This window comes from Rosa chinensis, chromosome 2, assembly GCF_002994745.2.
Source record: "Rosa chinensis cultivar Old Blush chromosome 2, RchiOBHm-V2, whole genome shotgun sequence".
In the NCBI taxonomy this organism is placed as follows: Eukaryota; Viridiplantae; Streptophyta; class Magnoliopsida; order Rosales; family Rosaceae; genus Rosa; species Rosa chinensis.
In genome coordinates this window covers 73,505,771-73,530,977 of record NC_037089.1, presented here as the reverse complement: position 1 = coordinate 73,530,977, position 25,207 = coordinate 73,505,771, and the positions used below count along the sequence as shown (strand labels likewise).

The window sequence follows — 25,207 nt, the reverse complement described above, 5'->3', positions numbered from 1 at the left end:
CAAACTTTGTGCAATTTGCGACAAAGAAACAACGAGATAAACCGAAAATACTGGACCGAACTACGATGTATCAGTTTATAGTTGATAATTCTTTTGACAGTGAGTATATGAGTATACAACTGCTTAAAGTTGTTTATGTGATGGTGAAACTGAAACCGAAAGACCTTAATTGTTAAGCTTCTTTGCAATTCCAGCCACGTATTTACCCTGGTAAAAGGCTTGTTGTAGTTCCAGCTCTGTTGGTTGACGAGATCCATCTGCTGCAAATGTTCCAGCACCATAAGAAGAGCCACCCTTCACCTCGTTCATTTCATACATGCCCTTTCCAAATGTGTACCCAAGAGGGATAAATATCATGCCATGATGTGCCAACTGTGTTACTGCTGTTAATCTGCAGACGTAGAACATGGAATGAAAATGAATGAACTTCATGAAATCAGATTGTATTATAGAAGTGAAAATAAAAATTCTTCTCTTTTTGGGGTACAAAACCCCAAACAGAGGCCAAAGGGAAAGGGGGAAGTTCGAATTCTGGCCTTAAGTGTTGTCTAAGGCTCAGTATTATTGGAGCTACAAGTCACCATAAGTGAAATGAAAATTTAGAACATATTATTGTCCTTGTGGAAGAAAGTAGACACAACACTATAAGGTCTTCCCTAAGTTTTATCTCATATATGAAGTTTATGCACGAACAGTTAATGGAGTCAATGACACAAACAAGTATCCAAGACTAATCAAGTGAACTGGTTTATACATGGAAGGTTTTAAGGAGAAGTGGAAACTCACGCAGTAAGCTCCTGGCCTCCCCCATGAAATCCAGTACTCCAGAAGATTCCAGCAGGTTTGCCGGCAAGTGCTTGTGTTTCCCATATTTCATGACTGGCATCAAAGAAGGCCTTGCATTGAGCTGACATCACACCAAAACGCGATGGAAATCCAAAGAGAAAACCATCAGCTTCCACAAGTTGTTCTGGCCTTATCTCTGGCACATCATTTGCCTTAGGAGGGGCCTTCATCTTTTGCAATATTACATCAGGAAGTGTCTCAGGCACCTGCTCCATTCTAATCAAGTCAAAACAAAGCTCCATTCAGAATATTAAAGGGCCACTATCATAGTAGAATTCGGCTATCTTGATAGTTGTGATGAGTAATAAAGATGACTGTGATCATTCAATATCAAAGATGACTACAATCAAAATCAATGAGATCAATTACCTGCCAAAGTGTTCCTTCAACACCTTCCACTGCATTAACTCCTCGCTGTACTTCTCGTGCCATAGTCTCCACATGTCCATGTAAAGAGTAGTACCTGCAAGAAGTAGTTTCAAGATCCAAAGTCTGTTCAGGGAGAAGTTTTTAAGGAAACAAATAGGAATGGTCCAAGTTCATTAAATGATGCATGTATGCAAGAAAAAAAGGGAGATATAGAAATACTTACACTATGTATATCTTGGTAGTTGCCATACAGATAGACTACTGGTAGGAATTTGATCCTGATTCCTGACTTCCAACTATTTATGCAAGTACAATCGCTTCCCTGACAAATGCAACCCACATAACGAATGAGAGATGATAGTTGACGTGCAAATAAATATTCGTTGATTAACATCACTTATGCTCATTTGTACAAGCTACAGTACATAGACGAAAAGCAAAGAAGAAAAAGAAGAATGGTGAAGAATTTTGGTGAAAGTGTGCCAACTATATGGATCTATTCAAAACCAAATGATAATCCTTAATTGATACCAAATGATAATCCTAAACCCTAAACTACATGGATCTATTCAAAACCAAATGATAATCCTTAATTGATACAATAGGGAACATCACGGCATAATTTTGCCGATAAAGGTCTAATGAGGATTACTACTTAGAGAAGGCTCTCGATCACTTCAAGAGAGGAGAAAATTCACAGAGAGCAAAAGTGTTTGATGAATATCTCCCATAAATGGTATGATTTTGAATTCAAGAATATCCCAGTCTCTGATATGTTTTATAAAAACAGACATTCATCTCATGACTCCTCATTACAAGAAGTATTTGGAAACTAAAAGGCAGTCAAGGCAGAGTGCATAAGTTATGGAAGTAGAAGAAATTAAAATAATGAAAATACAGAAACAGAACCTTATCCTTCTCCTATGATCCAATTTCCAAGTTATTGCAAGTTTGCAACTAACTATGAGATTCAATTATGCAATGACATAACCTACAATTAGTCAATATCAAGATCAAAACTCAAGTATACAAGACCTAAACATATCAAAAGCTCATAAACAATGGAAAATCATTTTGTTTTCTTCCACATATTAGCACAAACCCAGATCATCAAACAGTCAGACAGTGCAAAACAACTGCAATATGATCAATTTGAGGGACAAGAAAAGGAGGTAAGAGTATGTTGGTGGTACCTTGAAAATGCAGAGTCAGGGTATGGAGGTAGGAGAAGAAGATGATAGAGATGAATCAGATGATGATCCAGTTTTAGTTTCAAGCCAACTCAGCCAAGTGTTTATGAAGCGTAAACAAGTGTTAGCCAACTATATTATTATCACTATGACATGGCAAAGTCTTATCGTGATTTTGTTTCTTTTGCTGCATCATTGTCTTCTCTTGTACAGTTGTAGTGTGGTACATAATCCATGATATTTTCACAAGCGAACAATAATAAAGAATAGCGAGGACAATGCTGCCGGAAAATTCATCGATAAAAAGCCTCCACATACTCACATAGTGTGTTACATTTTTATTGAGATTTTTACAAATGATAATTCATCGACAATTGTTTCCCCCGGTTGTTCGGTTCTTCAGTTTGAGCATCTCTGCAGTCTTTCACAGGCTGCTACCCACTTCCCCAATTCGCACTAAACCCAATCAACATTTTCATCCCAACCCGGCCTAAAGGTATTTTCTTTTCTCTTATTTCCAATTGATTGTAATGACTGGGTTTGTTGTTTCGGTGTTGGTAGAATTATCAGGAATCTTTGATCAAAGTATCAAAATTTGGGTAAAGTTGCAATCTTTTATTGTCTTGTTTTAAGCAATGAATCGATTTTTGATTAGGGGTTATATTTTGGATAAAAAGATTGATTCTTTAGAGTAGAGAGAGTTCAAAGATTGCAGGGAAATCGGGTTATATGAATGATGCAACAGTTTAGAATTATTGGGATTGCAGTGGACTCAGTTTATGGAGAAAGTTCATACTAGGATTATAAAGATAATGTGATATATGTGAATGGGTTTAGATGTAATATGAAACTTAAACTTGTATGTGGCTAGGTTCTGAGTTAAGAAATTCTATGGTTGATCGCTTAAATTGTGAATGTTATGCTTCAATTTTTTGGAGTGGACAATTTGAACTGAGGGAACAAAGTATTTGGAGTGCCAAACTGACTTGTTGTAAGTTTGAAACTTGGCTGCGGAGCATTATTTGATTGTGGGATTGATTTTTTTTGTTTTTTTTTTTTGGTTAATTGAAATCTGACCTGTTATACAGGTGAATAGAAATACTTGTTTCTTAATTGTGAAATTTGATTCCTGTGTGAATAAAGCCAGGAATGGCAGAAATTGGAGAAAGCTCTGGTGCAAAGCCCTCTGGTGAAATCTGGGCCAAGCTTGTTCCTTCCGACTCGAGATTTCCGGATGTTGAGATCAGAGATCTTGTTCTGACTCAAGATACCCCTCAGAGTCAAGATATTGGTTCAGATGAGAGTTTAGTTTGCTCTCCTATTGACAAATGTGAGTGGTGCAGAATTACGAGGAACCCCGATCAGTCTTCTGCCACTATACAAAATAAGAGTTCAAATGCAATACTTGTTGATGGAGCTGTGATCCAATCCGAAGAGAGTACTGTTATCAGATCTGGAAGTGAAATTATTACAGGTCTTGAGAGAGAAGGGTGTTTAAGCTACAGATTCAATGTGTTGCTTGGTCCTGAAACTTGTCAGAAGATGCTGAAGATTAGTGTGGATGCTGAGCATGCAAAGTGCTGCATTTGTTTAAATATATGGCATGATGCTGTTACCATTGCTCCTTGCTTCCATAACTTCTGCAATGGGTGCTTCTCAGAGTGGTTAAGGAGATCACAGGAGAAACGTTCAAGTGTACTCTGTCCCCAATGTCGAGCAGTTGTGCAATTTGTTGGAAGAAACCACTTCCTGCATAACATTGCCGATGAAATACTGAATGCGGATTCTTCACTGAGACGCTCCAACGAAGACACTGCAGTTTTAGATTCCTATGCAACAGTACGATCAAATCTGGTAATAAAGTCGGGAAAGGGGCTGCTTGGGAAAAGGGTTCGTTCAGCAGTGCAAGATGAAGCTGATAGTGTAGAGCTTCCCTGCCCTCAATGCAGTAATCAATTTGGTGGGTTTCTCTGCAACCGAAGCACTACCCATCTGCAATGTCAAGCATGTGGAGGAATGATGCCTTCACGAACCAATACAAGTGTACCTCAACACTGTATAGGGTGTGATAGGTCATTTTGCGGTGCATATTGGCATGCTCAAGGCGTTGCACATAGTGCTTCTCACCACATATGCAGTCGCGATACTTTCAAACCAATCACAGAACGCACCATCTCTAGAATTCCTACTTCAGCACATGAAAACAATCGCCATGAACAAGAAATCACTATGAGGTGTATTGCACAAATGGGAAGAACATTGTAGGATGTTATTGCAGAATGGATGGTAATGTTCAATAACAGAACAATTGATCGAACTAACAGGATGCCACTGAAGCATGCCGAGCTGATAACTTCTGGGACATATACATGCAGTGATTGTTATGAGAAACTGATCGCATTCCTCTTGTACTGGTTTCGGGTTTCAGTTTCTGCACCTCATCTTCCCCCAGATGCATCAAAAAGGGAAAATTGCTGGTATGGATATGCATGTCGAACACAGCACCATAATGAAGACCATGCTCGTAAAAGGAATCATGTATGCCGGCTGACTAGGGGTGCTAATGTGTAGATTTTTATTTTTTGCTGTTGCTATTTTCACTTTTCTGATATCGTTGTAGATGCCAGCCAGACTATGTCTGGACTGTTTTATTCTAAGTTGAAGTATTTAGGTTGTATCAACCAATCAGTGATTTTATAAATGTAAGCCTAAATACTATGCGTACCATGTCTTGCTCTGTATCGTACAGGTCTTCTTTTATTAGGGTCTATTCTTTTCCAATGAATATTAGGGTTGGTGTTAGGGTTGTTTAAGTATAATGTATTTGAGAGAGATTGATGAGAGAGATGTGTTCTTATTATTGAGAATAGGAGCCCTATATATAGGGATTACAAAGTGCTAGTTCTAATGTTACAAGGAATACCAATCCGTATAGGATTGGGAAATCTAGAACCTTCTCTCCTATTGCTACTCCTAGTTTGATAAGGCACACTAATAGCTGATTTCCTTCAACACTCCCCCTTGTGCCGCTCAAACTTGGTGGTGACGCTTCATCCGTTGCCTCGTTAAAAACCTTGCCAGGTAACAAAAACCATGTGGGATAAAAATAACCCTGGTCGAAGGACAAAAAGAGCACAACACGTCCTTCACTCTTCGAGATCGAACATGTAGACATCATAACTCCCCCTGATGTCGATATCTCCCCCTGATTGCTATAATCGTGGGAGTTCAGATAACTTTCTCAATCCGATGCTCTTCACATGTTTCTCGAAGGTGGATTTAGGTAACGACTTAGTGAATAGGTCCGCTACATTATCCTCTGATCGGATTTGATTCACTTCAATCTTTAGAAGTGATTGTTGTTGCTGATTATAAAAGAACTTAGGCGATATATGTTTGGTGTTGTCGCCCTTGATGAAACCTAACTTCATTTGTTCAATACAAGCTGCATTATCCTCATAAATGCATGTAGGTTCATCTGTGGTAGACTTCAAACCACAACTTCCTTGAATGTGTCGAATTACAGACCTTAGCCATACACATTCACGTACAGCTTCATGTAGAGCAATAATCTCTGCATGATTTGAGGAAGTAGCAACAAGGGTCTGTTTTGTAGACCTCCAAGATATCGCAGTGCTTCCCATGGTAAAGACATAACCAGTTTGGGAGCGACCTTTGTGAGGGTCAGAGAGGTACCCTGCATCAGCAAAACCCATCAAGACATCATTGTCGTTTTGATGGAGGGAGATAGGAGGACGCCGGCCACCATGTGCGGTGGCGGTGCCGGCGGCGGCAACATGGCCGGCGGCCATTCCATGGACGGGGGCGTTTTGCCTTTTGGAGTCCAATCCCAATTTTCCGTCATTCCTTTTCTCTCTGTAGGGATAGAATAGGCCCATATCAATCGTACCTCTTAGGTATCGAAAGATTGTCTTTATACCAATCCAATGGCGGCGTGTTGGCGCAGAGCTATGTCGAGCTAACAAGTTCACTGCGAATGAGATATCCGGTCTTGTGCATTGAGCTAAGTACAATAATGCGCCTATTGCACTCAAATAGGGCACCTCGGCCTCTAATGGTTCTTCGTCCTCATCCCTTGGACGAAACGGATATTTTCCGGGCTCAAGACTACGGCCGATCATGGGAGTACTCGTAGGCTTTGCTTTATCTTCATTAAAGCGCCTTAGGATTTTCTGAGTATATGCAGACTGATGGATTAAGATTCCATCACTACGGTGCTCGAGTTCTAAACCGAGACAAAACCGTGTTTTCCCAAGATCTTTCATCTCAAATTCGGATTTCAAGTATTTAGCAGTTTCCTTTAACTCATCTAGAGTTCCAATTAGGTTCATGTTATCGACATAAACTGCTACGATTGCAAATCCGGAACTTGTTCTTTTAATGAACACGCATGGGCATATTTCATTGTTAATATATCCCTTCCCAATCAAGTAGTCACTTAGACGGTTATACCACATCCGTCCGGATTGTTTTAATCCATATAGTGAACGTTTTAATCTTATTGAAAACGCGCTCCGTGGTTTAGAGCCACTTGATTTGGGTAATTGAAGTCCATCTGGAACCTTCATATATATCTCTGAATCTAGATCCCCATAGAGATATGCTGTAACCACATCCATAAGCTGCATGTCAAGTTTTTCGGAAACTACCAAACTGACAAGGTAGCGGAATGTTATAACGTCCATTACGGGAGAATATGTCTCCTCGTAGTCAATTCCAGGGCGTTGTGAGAAACCTTGCGCCACAAGGCAGGCTTTGTATCTAACAACCTCATTTTTCTCATTACGCTTTCTAACAAAGACCCATTTATGGCCAACAGGCTTTACATTTGGGGGTGTCTGCGTTACAGGCCCAAACACCTGTCTCTTTGTTAGTGAATCCAATTCAGCCTGGATCGCATCTTTCCATTTAGGCCAATCTGCTCTTCGTTGACATTCTTCAACAGAGCGAGGTTCGATATCATCATATTCTATGATTTCTTTTGCAATATGATATGCAAATGCATCATCAATCGCCATAGAATTTCTATCCATCATCTCATGTACACTAGTGTAATTTATGGAGATCTCTCTATTCTCTGGAGTTGGTTCTGACATTGGAGCATCCCCCAATGATGTCTCTTGGACATAACCATAATCCGGAATATTCTCATGAGATGGATTATTTACATCGATGATTAATGGATTATTTTGTGCCGAACTCGCTTTCTTTCTTGGGCGAGAATCCATCGAACCTATGGGCCTCCCGCGCTTCTTGGCGGGAGCCGTGGGCCTAGCCACAACGTCACCATCATTGGGAGATGGGGCGTTGGCGCCATGCTCATGCATTCTTGAGTTGGCGTCATGTCCTCTACTTTTAGGGACATCAATCCTTGCAGGCACGTTTGCAGCAGGTATGTGTGATCTTGTCACTTTAGAGATATCAGAAAACGCATCAGGCATCGAATCTGCTACGTTCTGAAGATCGAGAATTCTCCGCACTTCAATTTCTGACTGTGCGGTTCGGGGATCAAGATGAGACATAGTGGGGACAGACCACGACAATTCCTGTCGTTCCTGTTGAACATTGATGTTCTTATCTCCCCCTAACGACGGGAAGACTGTCTCATCGAAGTGACAATCCGCAAATCTAGCGGTAAAGAGATCGCCTGTCAAGGGTTCTATGTAGCGGATAATCGTTGGAGAATCATATCCAACATAAAGGCCTAATCGTCTTTGAGGACCCATTTTGGTGCGCTGTGGCGGCGCAATAGGCACATAGACTGCACACCCAAATATGCGTAAGTGTGAGACATCAGGCTCATACCCAGTAACCATTTGGGACGCAGAGAAGGGTTGAGTGGCAGTGGGCCTCAGACGAATAAGCACAGCTGCATGCAATATTGCATAGCCCCAAGCAGAAATAGGGAGATTGGTGCGCATCACTAATGCTCGAGCAACCATTTGAAGTCGTTTAATGGTGGCTTCTGCGAGACCATTTTGGGTATGAACATGAGGAACAAGATGTTCAACATCAATCCCAATGGACATGCAATAATCATCAAAAGTTTTTGATGTAAACTCCCCAGCATTGTCTAATCTTATAGACTTAATGGGATGATCAGGGTGGTGAGCCCGTAACTTAATTATTTGTGCTAGGAGTTTAGCAAATGCAGCATTCCTTGTGGATAATAGCATGACATGTGACCAGCGTGTCGATGCATCAACCAATACCATAAAATATCTAAATGGTCCGCATGGTGGTTGAATAGGTCCACAAATATCACCTTGGATTCTTTGCAAGAATGGTATATTTTCTTTGGTGTCCTTTGCATAGGATGGTCTCGATCCTAACTTTGCTAAAGAGCAGGCTTTGCAGAACGAATGATGGGCTTTGGAAACAACCAATGAGGATTTTGGTTGAGCCATGAAGTCACAATGGACTTTAGAAGTAAAAATTGGAGTCAAGGGAGCAGGGGTGGCGTCAAAGCCACCCTTGGGCCGCAGGGGGATGGCGGCGCCGACCGGGGATGGCCGGACTTGAGGGGGAAAGGCGCCGTGAGGCGCAGGTGCTCCTCCTTGATCCAAATTTCGAGTTTTACTTCCTTTTGTTCTGAAAAAGGGATGTCCGTGTGAAGTCTTTAATATACGGATCATCATGTCACGACCTGGGTGTCCCAAACGGTCGTGCCAAAGCCTATACGTGTCGGAATCCCATAAATCATCTCTCATGACATGGTTGGATTCAATGACTCGAATAGTGGTTGCATATAACCCACTAGAGCGACACATAAGTTTCTCTAATACTCGTTTATGTCCGTAGTCATTAGAGGTGATGCAAAGGAACTCTTGTCCATTCTCTTTTCAATGCGTTTCCGCATGAAAACCATTGGCTCTTATATCTTTTAAGTAATCGATACTTTATTAATAATAGCCAATGATTACACCAAAGTTTCGTGACCATAATCTAATCCAATATAAAAATCAAATCGTAGACAAATCGTAGTCACTCTATCCGTTCGGTAATTTCAATTTAGTTGTGACCAGGTAAGGTAAGGCAAGATTTTGGTGGAGCGTTGCTCACTTTTAAAACCGTTCTCTCAGATCAAACCTTGCCTAGACATCACAAGTACTCTTGAGTACGCCTAGAGGGAAAGAGTTAATACAATAAGTCATTTTATTGATTTAAGGCATAATTGCCATTACATAATTCTTGGAAATATAAAAGACTATTCTAAATAAAAATATGCGGCATGTTGTCTTCATCGCCAGATTTAAAGTCTTTGTGAACTCGATGTCTGGATCACCATAATGCGACTACCTCCGTAGGTACATTGCAAATTCAGGTCCATTGATCAGACGTTCCATATCAGAAATAGACACCATAAAGAGGATTCTCCCTTGATTGAGGCGCATTGGCGCAATATGCATAGTCCCTAGGACTGGTGGCGTTGGAAAGTGGTGCCCATGGCCAATGTTGGCTCCATGGTTTCCAACCCTATTTCCCTCAAAATCACGCCTCCTACGGTCGTGGGATTGTCGCCTTGAGCGATTACCTTCTTGAGCATTTCGATCGTATGGATCATGACGTCGATGGCGACTTTCTCTAGCCATAGGACGATGCTCTTGATAGCTATCTTGAAGCCTATCAAATCTTCTTTGCACAAGTTCATTGCCATGTCTTTCAGCAGTGGCCATAGCTTCAATAAGTTGTTGGAAACTTGTGATCCGTCTTGCATTTACATGAGTCCGGAATAAGTCAGAGGACCTCATAGCATAGACGGGGAAGGTATTGAGGGTTTTCTCAATCAATTGGTCTTTTGTGATTGTTTTTCCACAGAGACGCATCATTGCTCTGATGCTGAGAGCTTCCGAATAAAATTGCATGACAGTGTCAAATTCAGAGAAGCGAAGATCTTTCCATTCTGCTTCTGTATTCGGAAGTATGGAGTCACGAACATTGCCATATCGTTCGCGAAGCGCTTGCCAAAGCTTTATAGCGCTATCCTCATTTATGAACTCAAACTGGAGGTCACTATCCATGTGACATTTCATAAAGGCAAGTGCCTTGGAATTATCTTTCTCAGTTTGAGGGCTGGAGCTGTTTCTATAGGACAAAGCTCTTGGATTGTATGCAATAAATCTTGGGCAGTAAGATGGGTCGCAATGTCAATGGCCCAGTATAAATATCCTTTGCCTGCATAATCCAATGGAACAAAATCGAGTTTGTTCTTGTTTGACATCTCGAGAGATGAAACAGGAACAAGTTAGTTTCGGAGCCAATGCTTCCACGACAACTAAATAATAAGATTTCCGAGCTATGCTACCAAGAAATCGATTTCCAAGAATAATTGGATTAGACCTAAACAATGATGTTTATATGGTCGTTAATCGATGCTTACGGACGCTCTTAGTCCGAAGTCTTACGAACGCTCTTAGTTCGTTAATTGCGTGAATCCCCACGATTCCGCTTTTCTCAAAGATCGAACCCACGTTATAAGAAAGGTGGGATGTAGAAGAAGGGAGGTTTTCAAGTCCCCGAGAAAAGAAGAAGAAATATAAATTCTGAAATTACAGGAACTTCAAAACTTACTCTTTTGAATACTTACTTGTATTTGGATCACGCGCGTGTCGATGCAGGCGTGATGGAGCGAAGCAATCCGAGTAGATTCTGTTCTGAACAGCTTGTACCTCGATTGGTGTACAGATCTCAATATGACTCCGATAAGGCTGAAATTCGGAGGTTAGATGGAAGAGACAGAGACGAACAACTTTGATGAAGAAAGTTTTTCGATCTGAGCTTCCGAACTAGACGTTTCGAGGCTTACAAGAAGACGGATGTGCACAGGAACGGGAAAAAGATGCAGTGGGTGTGCGTTGGCTTGTTTGCGCAGCAGTGATGCTTCGATGGCAGCAGGCAGGAACGCAGGGCTGCAGGGAGGGGGCAGCAGGGGCTGCTGTGCAAGGTTGCAAGCGCACGGGCGCGCGGGCTGCAGCGAAGGCTCGGCTAGCTCGGGCTAGGGGCTGCTTTGTGAATGAGTTTTGGTTTTCTGTTTTGTGGTTAGAGTCGTGCTGATAACGTGTTTAAGTATAATGTATTTGAGAGAGATTGATGAGAGAGATGTGTTCTTATTATTGAGAATAGGAGCCCTATATATAGGGATTACAAAGTGCTAGTTCTAATGTTACAAGGAATACCAATCCGTATAGGATTGGGAAATCTAGAACCTTCTCTCCTATTGCTACTCCTAGTTTGATAAGGCACACTAATAGCTGATTTCCTTCAACAAGGGTTACTAAACTTGGCAGGAAGAAAAAAAGAAAAAAAAGAAAGGTTTTGATGCATTTGGGGATGAACTGAAGACTGAAGGTTCAAAACGCATATTGCACGATTCAGCATACGAGTACTACACTTGACAGGAATTAGAGAGTCCCTTCATCCAAATTAAGTGTCACATGCTGTACCAAGGTTACAATATTACAATATTACTTCTTGCAAAACCACTGTTGCAGTGGATATCATCTTGCTTTTTCTTACCATTTCCAAAATATCCGGATGCTGCGGTGAATGAAGAATCACCATTTTCTTCAATTTCTGAGCATGCTCCAGAATGTACCTTGCTAAATCCAATTCATTATTATTACCCTCCACAATCTCCAGTTTCACCTCCTTTAGCTCACAAGTAAAATTAAGGTTTTTGTTGTAGTATATATGATTCACATGTACAAACATGAGTCATAATATAAATGTCTATATCATGTATACAATAGGTACTTGAGTGTATAATGTAGGTATTGTGACTTGTGTGACAAGCTTTATGCCAAAGGGCAACAAGCATGACAATTTATCATCATCACAGCCACCATGTGGAGCTGCAGCTGTAAATGTAGATGTTATCAAATTGAGTTACTCTTTAAGCTTTCACACTTGTAATATATCCCTATAAATACCTCTTTGTGTGAGATGAATAAACACACTTGAATCTCTATTCTCTTTGAAATTTTACTCTCTCTCTCTGTTTATCATTTCATACTTGTCCTCAAACACGTTATCAGCACGAAATTGCTCTAGAATTAGAATCGAAATTGAAAAGAGGAGAGGTAGTTCATAATCCAATCGAAGTCATTTTTTCAAACTTGCAAAAAACCTCCAAACCCTAGCTCATATCAAAGCCCTTGATTCAAGAAGCTCATAACCGGTTTCAGAACAGCCAGAACCGGCCGGAAACCGCCCGAATCGGAAGATCTGAACCGCTGCCGGACCGCTGTCGATATCTGCCGAGCTGCTGCCGAGTCCTGCTGAGCAGCTGCGCAGAAGCTGTCGAAGACCTGCCGAGCTGCTGCCGAAGGCCTGCCGAGCACATGCCGAGGATCTGCCGAGCCCCTGCCTACCCCCTGCCTAGCAGCTGTCGATACCTGCCGAAAGGACCTGCTGAGCTGCTGCCGAAGGCCTGCCGAGCCCCTGCCTACCCCCTGCCTAGCAGCTGTCGAGCGACTTTTCCGACAACTTTCCGACAACTTTTCCGGTGAATTTCTGACAACTTTCCGGCGACTTTTCTGGCAACTTTCCGACAACTTTTCCGGGGACTTCGGACAACTTTCCGGCGACTTTTCCGGCTACTTTCCGACAATTTTTCTGGCTACTTTAGGACAACTTTCCGGCAACTTTCCGACGACTTTTCCGGCGATTTTCGGACAACTTCCCGGCGACTTTTCCGGCAATATTATTCCAAGGTATTATTTACTAAAAGTTCCCGTTTTTGAGTTTTTACTCTATTCTTCTTCTCTTTATTTTTCTTGGGAACTTACAATCAAAAGCGGAATTCCAAGAAATTCACGCTAAACGAACTAAGAGCGTTCGTAATTATGAACTAAGAGTGTTCATAATATTCGGACTAAGAGCGTCCGCAAAACATCATTGTTTTGGTCTAAAGATTATTGATTTTAGATTTCGTGGAAGTTTAAACTCCGAAACTAATATATCTTCTCTTATCTTCAGGATGTCGAATGAACCTAGACTCGACTTTCAAATGCTTGACTCAACGGGTTCGGAATACCATAGTTGGGTAACCGACGTTGAGAACCACCTCACTTCAAGAGGAATATTGCCCATAATTCAAGCTCCTAATCCAGGCCTTGTGTTCCAACGAACACCTACAAAGCATGCACAAGCTATTATCTTGATGCGGCGCCATATGGATAAAGCACTCAGACTAGAATATATGTCAATCAGAGATGCTCGAGACTTATGGGTAGCGCTAGAAGAGCGTTTTGGTAATATCCAAGATACCCTCCTCCCTGACTTGAAGGTTCAGTGGAATAATATACGCTTCTCCGACTTTAAGTCTGTTGCAGAATATAATTCGGAAGCTCTTCGCCTCAAAGCCATGTTGAGGTTCTGTGGAAAACCTCTCACAGAAGAGGAGCTAATTGAGAAGACTCTCTCCACCATTCCCGTCTCAGCAATTGTGATATCAAAGCAATATCGCATAGAAGTCAATGTTGGACGAATTACAAGGTTTAATGAGCTTATTAATATTTTGTCGGTAGCTGAAAAGCACGACAACATCCTTGTAAAGAATTATCATTCGAGGCCCATTGGAACCAAGAGCGTCCGTGAGGCAAATTATAATGCACCCAAAAAGGGGCGCAAGCAGCAATACCCTAATAATAAGGGACAAGAAAGGCGTACGGGCCCATATAACCACCCCAATAAAGAGAGAAACCGCAACTTTAAAGCGGACACTCGTGGTGGCAACTTCACACGTGGGAGAGGTGAATATAATAACAATATGGGCCGTGGAGGTCGCATCATAAGGCGTGGTAGTAGCAGTAACCCTCCTAGGGAATATCCACAACATGGACAAACTGCACCTCCAATGAAAGGAGGCAACCATAATGACGTGTGTCATAGGTGCGGATCAATCGAGCATTGGCTCAAACAATGCCGTGCAAGTACTCAACTAGCTGCAAGCTACAAAGAGCATAGGCAATTCAGGGAGCAAGAATCCAACCTTACCGAAAATGAAGATAGTGAAGATGTTAATCTCACAATAGAGGACTTCAAAGCTAAACAAGTGCACGAGGATGTAGCAGACTTTGATTAGAATAGTCCTTTCTATTTTCCAAGGGCAAATGTGCCTTAATCAATAACAATTGTATTGACTTTTTCTCATGTGGCGTACCCAATGAAGTATGATGTCTAGGAAAGTAATTGAGATCATGGTATTTAAGCGAGCCTCGCTCCACCAACATCTCTCTACTTCCCTGGTCATATTTCATTGGAATTACCAAACAGAATGAGCAATTACAATTTGTATAAAGTTTGATTGTATTTTGGAATAGACTTTGGAAACCTTGATGTAATCATTGGTTATTTTCCTTATCAATAAAGTATTGCATTCAATGTCATGGACATGTGTTAATATTCCGAACTTTATTCTTTTTCAGTATGTTTTCCGGAGAGATGGAATGCCTTCTTGATAGTGGCACCACACATACTATATTACAACACAGGCAATTATTTTTATGGATGACGCCTAGTCGATCTTCAATAACTACGATGGCAGGATCATCACAATTGATTCATGGTCGAGGACCAGCTCAATTTTTGTTGCCAAATGGCACGAATATTAATGTCATCGAAGCTCTATACGCTCCTAGGGCTGGAAGAACCCTATTGAGTTTTAAAGATATAAGAGCCAATGACCTTCATGTGGAAACACATTGTGAGAATGGATAAGAGTTCCTTTGCATTACCTCTAATAACTACGGAAATACACGAGTATTAGAGAAACTTATGTGTCGCTCTAGTGGATTATATGCAACCACTATCAGAGTAATTGAATCCAACCATGTCATGAATGAAAATTTATGGGATTCTGACACATATAGACTTTGGCACGACCGCTTGGGTCACCCAGGTCGTGATATGATGCTCCGTATATTAAAAACTTCACACGGACATCCATTCTTCAAAACGAAAAGAAGTACGAACCAAAGATTGGTCGAAAGAACTACTTCATATCATTCGTTTTGCAAGGCTTGCTCTTTAGCAAAGGTAGGATCAAGACCATCCTATGCAAAGGACTCTAAAGAAAATATACCATTCTTGCAAAGAATACAAGGTGATATTTGTGGACCTATTCAACCAACTTGCGGACCATTTAGATATTTTATGGTGTTGGTTGATACATCGACACGCTGGTCACATGTCATGCTATTATCCACGAGAAATGCTGCATTTGCTAATTAAACTCCTAGCACAGATCATTAAATTAAGGGCTCACCACCCTGATCATCCTATTAAGTCAATTCGTCTTGACAATGCTGAAGAGTTTACATCAAAAACTTTTGATGATTATTGCATGTCCATTGGGATCGAGGTTGAACACCCTGTACCTCATGTACACACCCAAAATGGTCTCGCAGAAGCTGCCATTAAAAGACTTCAAATGGTTGCTCGAGCATTGGTTATGCGCACCAATCTCCCTATTTCTGCTTGGGGCTATGCAATATTGCATGCAGCTGTGCTTATTCGTCTGAGGCCCACTGCCACCCAACCATTTTCTGCTTCCCAGATGGTCACTGGGTATGAGCCCAATGTCTCACACTTACGAATATTCGGGTGTGCAGTCTATGTGCCAATTGCGCCGCCACAAAGCACCAAAATGGGTCCTCAAAGACGATTAGGTCTTTATACTGGATATGACTCTCCCACCATTATCCGCTATATAGAACCCTTGACAGGTGATCTATTTACCGCTAGATTTGCGGATTGTCACTTTGCTGAGACAGTCTTCCCATCATTAGGGGGAGACATGAACAGTAATGTTCAACAGAAAAGACAGGAATTGTCGTGGTTTGTCCCCACTCTGTCTCATCTTGATCCCCGAACAGCACAATCTGAAATAGAAGTGCGGAGGATTCTCGATCTTCAGAACGTAGCAGAATCAATGCCTGATGCGTTTTCTGATATCGCTAAAGTGACGAGATCACATATACCTGCTGCAAATGTGCCTGCAAGGATTGATGTCCCTAACACTAGAGGACATGATGCCATCTCAAGAGTACATGACAATGGCGCCAACGTCCCCTATATGGGTGACGTAATGGCTAGACCCATGGCTCCCGCCAGAAAGCGTGGGAGGCCTATAGGTTTGATGGATTCTCGCCCAAGAAAGAAAGCGAGTTTGGCACAAACTAATCCATTAATCATCGATACAATTAATCCATCTCATGAAAATATTCCGGATTATGGTTATGTCAAAGAGACATTATTGGAGGACGCTCCAATAACAGAACCAATTCCAGAGAATAGAGAGATCTCCATGAATTACACTAGTATACATGAGGTTATGGGTAGAAATTCTATGACTATTAATGATGCTTTTGCATATCATATTGCAAAAGGAATTATAGAATACGATGATATCGAACCTCGCTCCGTTGAAGAATGTCAACGAAGAGCAGATTGGTCTAAATGGAAAGATGCGATCCAAACTGAATTGGATTCACTAACAAAGAGATAGGTATTTGGGTCTATAACGCTGACACCACCAAATATAAAACCTGTTGCCATAAATGGGTCTTTGTTAGAAAGCGTAATGAGAAAAATGAGGTTGTTAGATACAAAGCCCGCCTTGTGGCACAAGGTTTCTCACAACGCCCTGGAATCGACTACGAGGAGACATATTCTCCCGTAATGGACGTTATAACGTTCCGCTACCTTGTCAGTTTGGTAGTTTTCGAAAAACTTGACATGCAGCTTATGGATGTGGTTACAGCATATCTCTATGGGGATCTAGATTCAGAGGTATATATGAAGGTTCCATATGGACTTCAATTACCCAAATCAAATGGCTCTAAACCACGGAGCGCGTTTTCAATAAGATTGAGACGCTCACTATATGGATTGAAACAATCCGGACGGATGTGGTATAACCGTCTAAGTGACTACTTGATTAGGAAGGGATATATTAACAATGAAATATGCCCATGCGTGTTCATTAAAAGGACAAGTTCCGGATTTGCAATTATAGCAGTATATGTCGATGACATGAATCTAATTGGAACTCTAAATGAGTTAAAAGAAACTGCTAAATATTTGAAATCCGAGTTTGAGATGAAAGATCTTGGGAAAACACGATTTTGTCTCGGAATAGAACTCGAGCACCGTAGTGATGGGATTATGATCCATCAGTCAGCATATACTCAAAAATTACTAAGGTGCTTTAATGAAGATAAAGCAAAGCCTGTGAGTACTCCCATGATCAGCCGTAGTCTTGAGCCCAGAAAAGATCCATTTCGTCCAAAGGATGAGGACGAAGGCTTATTAGAGGCTGAAGTGCCATATCTAAGTGCAATAGGTGCATTATTGTACTTAGCTCAATGCACAAGACCGGATATCTCATTCGCAGTGAGCTTGTTGGCTCGACATAGTTCCTCGCCAACACGCCGCCATTGGATTGGTATAAAGACAATCTTTCGATACTTAAAAGGTACAATTGATATGGGCTTGTTTTATCCCTACAGGGAGAAAAGAAAAGACGGAAGTATGGGATTAGATCCCACAAGGCAATATGCCACCTTCCGTAATATGAACGCCGGCGACACCATCCTTGGTGGCCGACGTTCTCCTCCTCCCCTCCATCAAAATGATAATGATGTTTTGATGGGTTTTGCTGATACAGGGTATCTCTCTGACCCTCACAAAGGTCGCTCCCAAACAAGTTATGTCTTTACCATGGGAAGCACCGCGATATCTTGGAGATCCACAAAACAGACCCTTGTTGCTACTTCCTCAAATCATGCAGAGATTATTGCTCTACATGAAGCTGTGCGTGAATGCATATGGCTAAGGTCTGTAAATAGACACATTCGAGGAACCTGTGGTTTGAAGTCTACCACAGAAGAACCTACATGCATTTACGAAAATAATGCAGCTTGTATTGAGCAAATGAAATTAGGTTTCATCAAGGGGGACAATACCAAGCATATATCGCCAAAATTCTTCTACAATCAGCAATAACAAACACTTCTAAAAATTGAAGTAAATCAAATCCGATCAGAGGAAAATGTAGCGGACTTATTTACTAAGTCGCTACCAAAATCCCCTTTCGAGAAACATGTGAAGAGTATCGGATTGAGAAGGTTATCCGAACTCCCACGATCTCTAGGGGAAGTCTAAATCAGGGGGAGTATCCAGATACATACTCCACACTCAACGCGCGTTGTGCTCTTTTTCTCCTTCGACCAAGGTTGTTTTTTCCCACAGGGTTTTATTACTTGGCAAGGTTTTTAACGAGGCAATTTCGAAGCGCACGACCTAGACAATACTATTGACATGAAATATCCAAGGGGGAGTGTTGTAGTATATATGATTCACATGTACAAACATGAGTCATAGTATAAATGTCTATATCATGTATACAATAGGTGCTTGAGTGTATAATGTAGGTATTGTGACTTGTGTGACAAGCTTTATGCCAAAGGGCAACAAGCATGGCAATTTATCATCATCACAGCCACCATGTGGAGCTGCAGCTGTAAATGTAGATGTTATTAAATTGAGTTACTCTTTGAGCTTTCACACTTGTAATATATCCCTATAAATACCTCTTTGTGTGAGATGAATAAACACACTTGAATCTCTATTCTCTCTGAAATTTTACTCTCTCTCTGTTTATCATTTCATACTTGTCCTCAAACAGTTTTGGGATTTCCAATATTCCACATCAAACTTGGGAGCCTGGAAAATCCATAAGCATGTCAGTTGACAACCTCTTAAATTCATCTGGCAAAACATGCTATATGCTATGAGAGAGAGGCAACATATACAATAATTACTTACATTTTCCCCTTCCTCAGTTGCACCATCCTCTTCTGTAGTCTCACTATTCTCCTGCTTAGTTCCGTTGTCCTCTTCCTCATAATTATTATCCTCTTCCTCAGTTTCATTATACGCTTCCTCAATTGCTTGCTTGTATGTGACAGACGTTATGCATAGAGTATTCAAAGTAGTGATTCCTCTGAAAAGAGAGACCATTGCTGGGACGAAGTCATCATTCACGCTTCTAACATGTAAAGTCAAGTCATGAATATTATCTAATCGTAATGGCATCGAACTTTCCATGAAAAAAGCCTGCAGTGGTGTAAAGGCCAAATCTTTAACAATAAATAGTAATATAGAATATTTGCACTACATATTCTTCAGAATCTAGATGAATAGTAATTTCCTGTTAGACTTATTTATGCCCATCTCATGTGTCCAGTTTATTTGTCGAAGCTACTGCTTAGTATTCTAACCAGTAATTTATACCTCTATAAGACTTTCAAGTTTGAAATTGAACTTCTCATCTATGCTGGAAACAAGCATACATTAAGCCTAGCATCATCATATAGTAAATGCAGTGACATGCCATATATAGCTAAATAGAAAGGATTCATACTCTTAGAGGATTGTCTCCTTACCTTTGTAGTCTCTTCGTTTAGGACAAGAGCTTTAACCATGCGAATGTTAAATCTGGTAATGTATTTCTGTATATTCAAGCACACTTACAACTGAATTACAAACATGCTCTTATAGAGCTCCTACAAGATTATAATATCAGCATTGTAGCTGGAAAGTTCATATTTACATCTTGTCAAGATGAGTGTGATCCAGCTGATGTGAGGCTGGAAAGTTTAGTGGCTACAGCTCACTTAACACTCCCCCTCAAGTTGGGGAATAGATGTCTCGCATACCCAACTTGTCTAGTGAGCTGTGGAACACTTTTCCAGAAACTGCTTTGGTCAGGATATCTGCAAGTTGATCTTCAGTACGCACATGTGGCATGTTAATGGTTTCTGACTCCAACTTCTCTTTGATGAAATGTCGATCCACTTCAACATGTTTTGTTCTATCATGTTGAACTGGATTGTGTGCTATATCAATGGCTGCTTTATTGTCACAATACAAATTCATAGCATGCTTGGGTTTGAACCCCAAGTCTTTTATCAAATGACGAAGCCATAGCATTTCGCATACTTCATGAGCCATTCCTCTGTATTAAGCTTCTGCACTGGATCTAGCAACCACTTTTGCTTCTTGCTTCTCCACGTGACCAAGTTACCTCCCACAAAAGTAAAGTAACCTGAAGTATACCTTCTATCAGTGATAGAACCAGCCCAATCTGCATCTGTGTATCCAGCTATGTCTGTGTGGTTATTCTTGGAAAACATGATCCCTTTACCGGGATTTGTTTTCAAATACCTCAGAATTCTATGTACCGCGTGCATGTGATCTTCACTTGGTGCATGCATGAATTGACTTACAACGCTTACAGCATATGCAATATCAGGTCGTGTATGTGAGAGATAAATGAGCTTGCCTACTAACCTTTGATATCTCTCTTTATTAATAGGCTCTTGGTTTGGATATTCTGCTAATTTTTGATTTTGTTCCATCGGTGTATCTACTGGTTGACATGCTAGTAAACCAGTCTCTATGAGTAAGTCAACCATATATTTCCTTTGAGATAGGGAAATGCCTTCTTTTGATCTAGCCACCTCAATGCCCAAGAAGTATTTCAATCCTCCAAGATCTTTCATCTCAAAAACAGATGATAGATGTGCTTCTAGTTTCTTGACTTCTTCTGGGTCATTACCTGTCACAATCATATCATCAACATAAATGATAAGTGCAGTAAGTTTATCTTTTCTGTGTTTCAGAAACAGTGTATGGTCAGAGTTGCTTTGTTTATAACCAAACTGTTTCATAGATTGGCTGAATCTCCCAAACCATGCCCTGGGGGACTGTTTTAGTCCATAAAGGGATTTTTTCAACTTGCACACCATTCCTGTTTGTGAAGGTAGAGAATAGCCAGGAGGTAGATCCATGTAGACTTCTTCCTTCAAGTCTCCATGTAGGAAGGCATTTTTTACATCAAATTGCTTCAGAGGCCAGTCAAGGTTAGCCGCTAATGACAGTAGTACTCGAACAGTATTCATCTTGGCCACCGGTGCAAAAGTCTCTTGATAGTCAATACCATATGTCTGAGTATACCCTTTAGCAACCAACCTGGCTTTATATCTATCCAATGTACCATCAGCTGCGTACTTCAAAGTATAGATCCATCTGCACCCTACTATTCTTTTCCCTGCTGGTTTTGGCACTAGTTCCCATGTTTGACTCTTTTGCAAGGCTTCCATTTCCTCTTCCATAGCTTTAGTCCACTTACGATCTGCTAGAGCATCCTGTACTTTATTTGGAATGATAATAGCAGATAAATGAAATACAAAGGACGCATATGACTTGGATAACCTATGGGATGACATGTAATTGCTTATGGGATATTTGGCCTTGGCTTTAGGATCTGGTTCATATTGAGCCTTTGGTTGACCTCTATTTTTTCGAAATGGCAATTTATGACTTGGTTCCGTTTCAGTGTTAGGCTCAGAATTTATATTATCATGAAATTCAAACACATGGTTATTAATTACCTCTGGATCATCCTCAGGGAGCATTGGTGTTGATGGGATAGTAGAAGGGGAAGAAATCTCTCTTACTGGTGATTCTGGAGTTGGCAGCTGATTTCCATTTTCAACCATTCTAGAGTTTTCTTCTGATGTCGGTAACTGGTTGCTCCTTTCAGTATTTCCATGTTCTTGGATGTCCATGGGTTCCAAGGGTGGACACAAGCAATCCCTCGAAAACTGCTCTTCCTCAATATCATTCTCCCCCTGAAGAGTAGTATTCGGGGAAAAATGTAGATCATGTTCATGGAATGTAACATCCATGGAAACATAGGTACGTTTGGTGGTTGGACTATAACACCGATAGCCCTTTTGAGGGGAAGCATAGCCAATAAAGATACACTTTTCAGCACAAGCATCCAACTTAGTCCTCTGGTTTCGATGGATATGTACATAAGCTACACAACCAAAAATCTTTGGATCAAGGGCATGGGTAGGTGGTAAAGGTAAATGACTGGCAAGAGCTTGAATTGGTGTTTGTGGTGGTGGACTGGTTTCCTTAGATGTAGACGGAAGGGCCTGAGTAGGAAGTCTATTTATGAGGTAAACAGTAGTTAGGATGGCATCCCCCCAAAAAGATTCTGGCATATGAGCTCCGATCAACATGGAGCGAGCAACTTCAAGAATGTGGCGGTTCTTTCTTTCCGCCACACCATTTTGTTGAGGAGTTTGTGGACATGTGGTCTGATGAATGATGCCATGGGTAGCTAGATACTGGTGAAATAGATGGTTCACATATTCTCCACCATTATCTGAACGAAGGACTTTAATAGGTGTTTGGAACTGAGTTCGGATCATGGCATGAAAAGTCTGAAAAACTGGGAAAACATCACTTTTATTTTTCAACAAGTAGATCCAACTCATTCGGGTGCAATCATCGACAAATAAAACAAACCATTTCATTCCAGAGGGCGTTGGTGGACAAGGTCCCCAGACATCAGAGTGAACAAGATCAAAAGGGGCAATACTTTTAGTTGAGCTCAATGAATAGCTGACATGGTGACTCTTGCCTAAAATGCAAGTGTTGCATTTAAAGGTGGATGGTTTATTATGTTGAAACAATAAAGGGAAGAGAGTTTGAAGATAACCGAATGATGGATGTCCCAATCTCTTATGCCATAACCATATCTGTTCTTCATTTGTGGAAGTTCTTTTTTGAATCTGATGCACTTCACTTACACGATGATTGCCAGCAGTGGTCATCTCCATGTAGTATAATCCCCCCTTCTCAATACCCCGCCCAATGATTTCCCCTGTTAGGATGTCCTGAAATATACAACACCACGGGTAAAGAATTACACAACAATAAAATTGTTTTGTTATCTGTTTGACAGACAAGAGATTATGAGATAGGGAAGGAACAAGTAACACTGTATCAAGGGTAATGGAGTCTGTAAGAGTGACAGACCCAGCACCTGTAATTGGATAGGAATCGCCATTGGCATTAGTTACGCCAGACCGGCGAACTGAAGTTAAATGGTGAATATTGCTAGAGTTATTAGTCATATGGTCCGTTGCACCTGAATCTATTATCTACATATCCTTCCTATTAAAGTCAGAGTTACTCGATAGCAGAGAGTAAGGTTTACCTGAAGTGGTCATGAAGGTAAAAGTGGAGTTACCAGAGTGATTCATGGGAACTGAAAAAGGTGCTTTCCTGGGTGATGTAGATGAAGAAGGCTGGAAGTTACGAACATGCGGCGGTCTGTATCGAGCAGCCATGGTTCAGTACTGACTAAGTAAAGAGAAGAGAAATCGGATCCTTGGGTGTTGCCTATCGCGCAACCTTTCAGTAACTCCTTTTAATGTATCCAGGTAGTAGAGGAACGATTTTGGCGGAGCTCAGCTCACTTGTTTAGCAGGGGACGAGACCCTTTGCTAGCACTTCTCGTATCCAATCAACCTAGACACCACATTAATTGGAAGGACCTATGTGGTTGAGCGAGTAAGCTCGACGTTACAAGGATAAAATTTCTAATCTTTTTTTAATTTTTTTTTTTATATAATGCGAAGAGGAAGACAAGAGAGGTGGGTTTCTTCTTGGATTCTCCTCTGCGAGATGTTTTTCTGCGAGATGTTCCTCTGCACGATTCTATCTTATCTCTTTTTTTTTTTTTTTTTTTGGTTGTCAAAAAACTTGACAGAAAGTGATGCCCACTTTCTTTCTTTCTTCACGTGGTCATCATCATTATGCCTTCAATTTTCTCCTTTTTCGAGAAAGCTTCTCCTTTTTTTTTTCCTTTGCTTTTCTTTTCTTTTCTCCGGACCTTGCACGCCTCCTCCTTTTTCGAGAAAGCTTCTCCTTTTTTTTTTCCTTTGCTTTTCTTTCCTTTTCTCCGGTCCTTTTCTTTTCTCTCTTTGAAACTCACTCCTCTCGTCTTTCTTCTCCTGCTTTTGCCGAGACCAGCCATTGTCTCTCTCTCCTTTCTTTTCTTCTTTCTTCTGTCAGCTGAAACTGAAGTGGAAGTGCAGATCGGAGAATGGAGCTGCTGCTGCGGTGGAGTGGAAGGCGCGGTTCGATCGGAGATGTTGCAGATTGGGCTTCGTTGGTGGGAATGGAGGTGGTGCAGTACGGCCTGGGTCGAAGGAGGATCCGAGCGACGGAGAGGGTCGAAGTTGACCGGACCAGAATCAGAAGGTACTTCGACTTGGTTAATTCTGATTCGAGCTTCGATCGAGTTCGCTGAGGATTCGCCTCTCTGCACGGAACCAATTCCCAGGTGGTCGATTCAAGAAACTGGTGAGTACTTGCTTTCAGTTTTGGAAGCTATGGAGGTCGATAATTGCAGGATTGAGAACTCGAATTCCGAAGATGTATGGTCAGAAATGTGAGTTTCTGGTGCTGGTATTTTTGTTGGGTAAAGCTTCTGCTCAATTGGTATGGATATATTTTCTGGGAAAAAAGATGAAGAACAGAATTGGTTCTTGGTATTTTTGTGAGCTTCTGTTCAATCTTTGAGCAAAAAATTTGGTTATGGGTAATGGGTAAGATGAAGAAACAAGGTTCTTCTTTTGATATTTTTGGCAGCGGAATATGGGTATGGGTAATCTAGATTTCTAGAGGTGGGTATCAGTCTCAAGAGCAAAACTGCTCTGATACCATGTTAAATCTGGTAATGTATTTCTGTATATTCAAGCACACTACAACTGAATTACAAACATGCTCTTATAGAGCTCCTACAAGATTATAATATCAGCATTGTAGCTGGAAAGTTCATATTTACATCTTGTCAAGATGAATGTGATCCAGCTGATGTGAGGCTGGAAAGGTTAGTGGCTACAACTCAC

At 41.1% G+C, this 25,207-nt stretch overlaps 1 protein-coding gene and 1 pseudogene across 4 annotated transcripts; one reads left to right on the top strand and one right to left on the bottom strand.

The window, feature by feature from the left end:
- Positions 1–37: 37 nt before the first annotated feature.
- Positions 38–2,540, bottom strand: LOC112186683 (probable NAD(P)H dehydrogenase (quinone) FQR1-like 3). Of its 4 annotated transcripts, none has more exons than XM_024325180.2 (6): positions 2,409–2,493; positions 2,125–2,206; positions 1,439–1,537; positions 1,216–1,309; positions 787–1,052; positions 38–391 (listed from the first exon to the last, which is right to left on the bottom strand). In XM_024325180.2, exons 3-6 carry the CDS (start codon positions 1,462–1,464, stop codon positions 166–168), a joined length of 612 nt encoding a protein of 203 aa, XP_024180948.1. In that variant the 5' UTR covers positions 1,465–1,537; positions 2,125–2,206; positions 2,409–2,493; the 3' UTR covers positions 38–165. The 4 variants fall into 4 exon arrangements, with proteins under 4 accessions (XP_024180948.1, XP_024180950.1, XP_024180947.1 ...); XM_024325182.2 differs by having other exon boundaries at positions 787–1,062; positions 2,409–2,491; XM_024325179.2 differs by lacking the exon at positions 2,125–2,206 and having other exon boundaries at positions 2,409–2,540.
- Positions 2,541–2,689: 149 nt separating this feature from the next.
- On the top strand, positions 2,690–5,178 carry LOC112186681 (annotated as a pseudogene).
- The last annotated feature ends 20,029 nt before the right edge of the window (positions 5,179–25,207 follow it).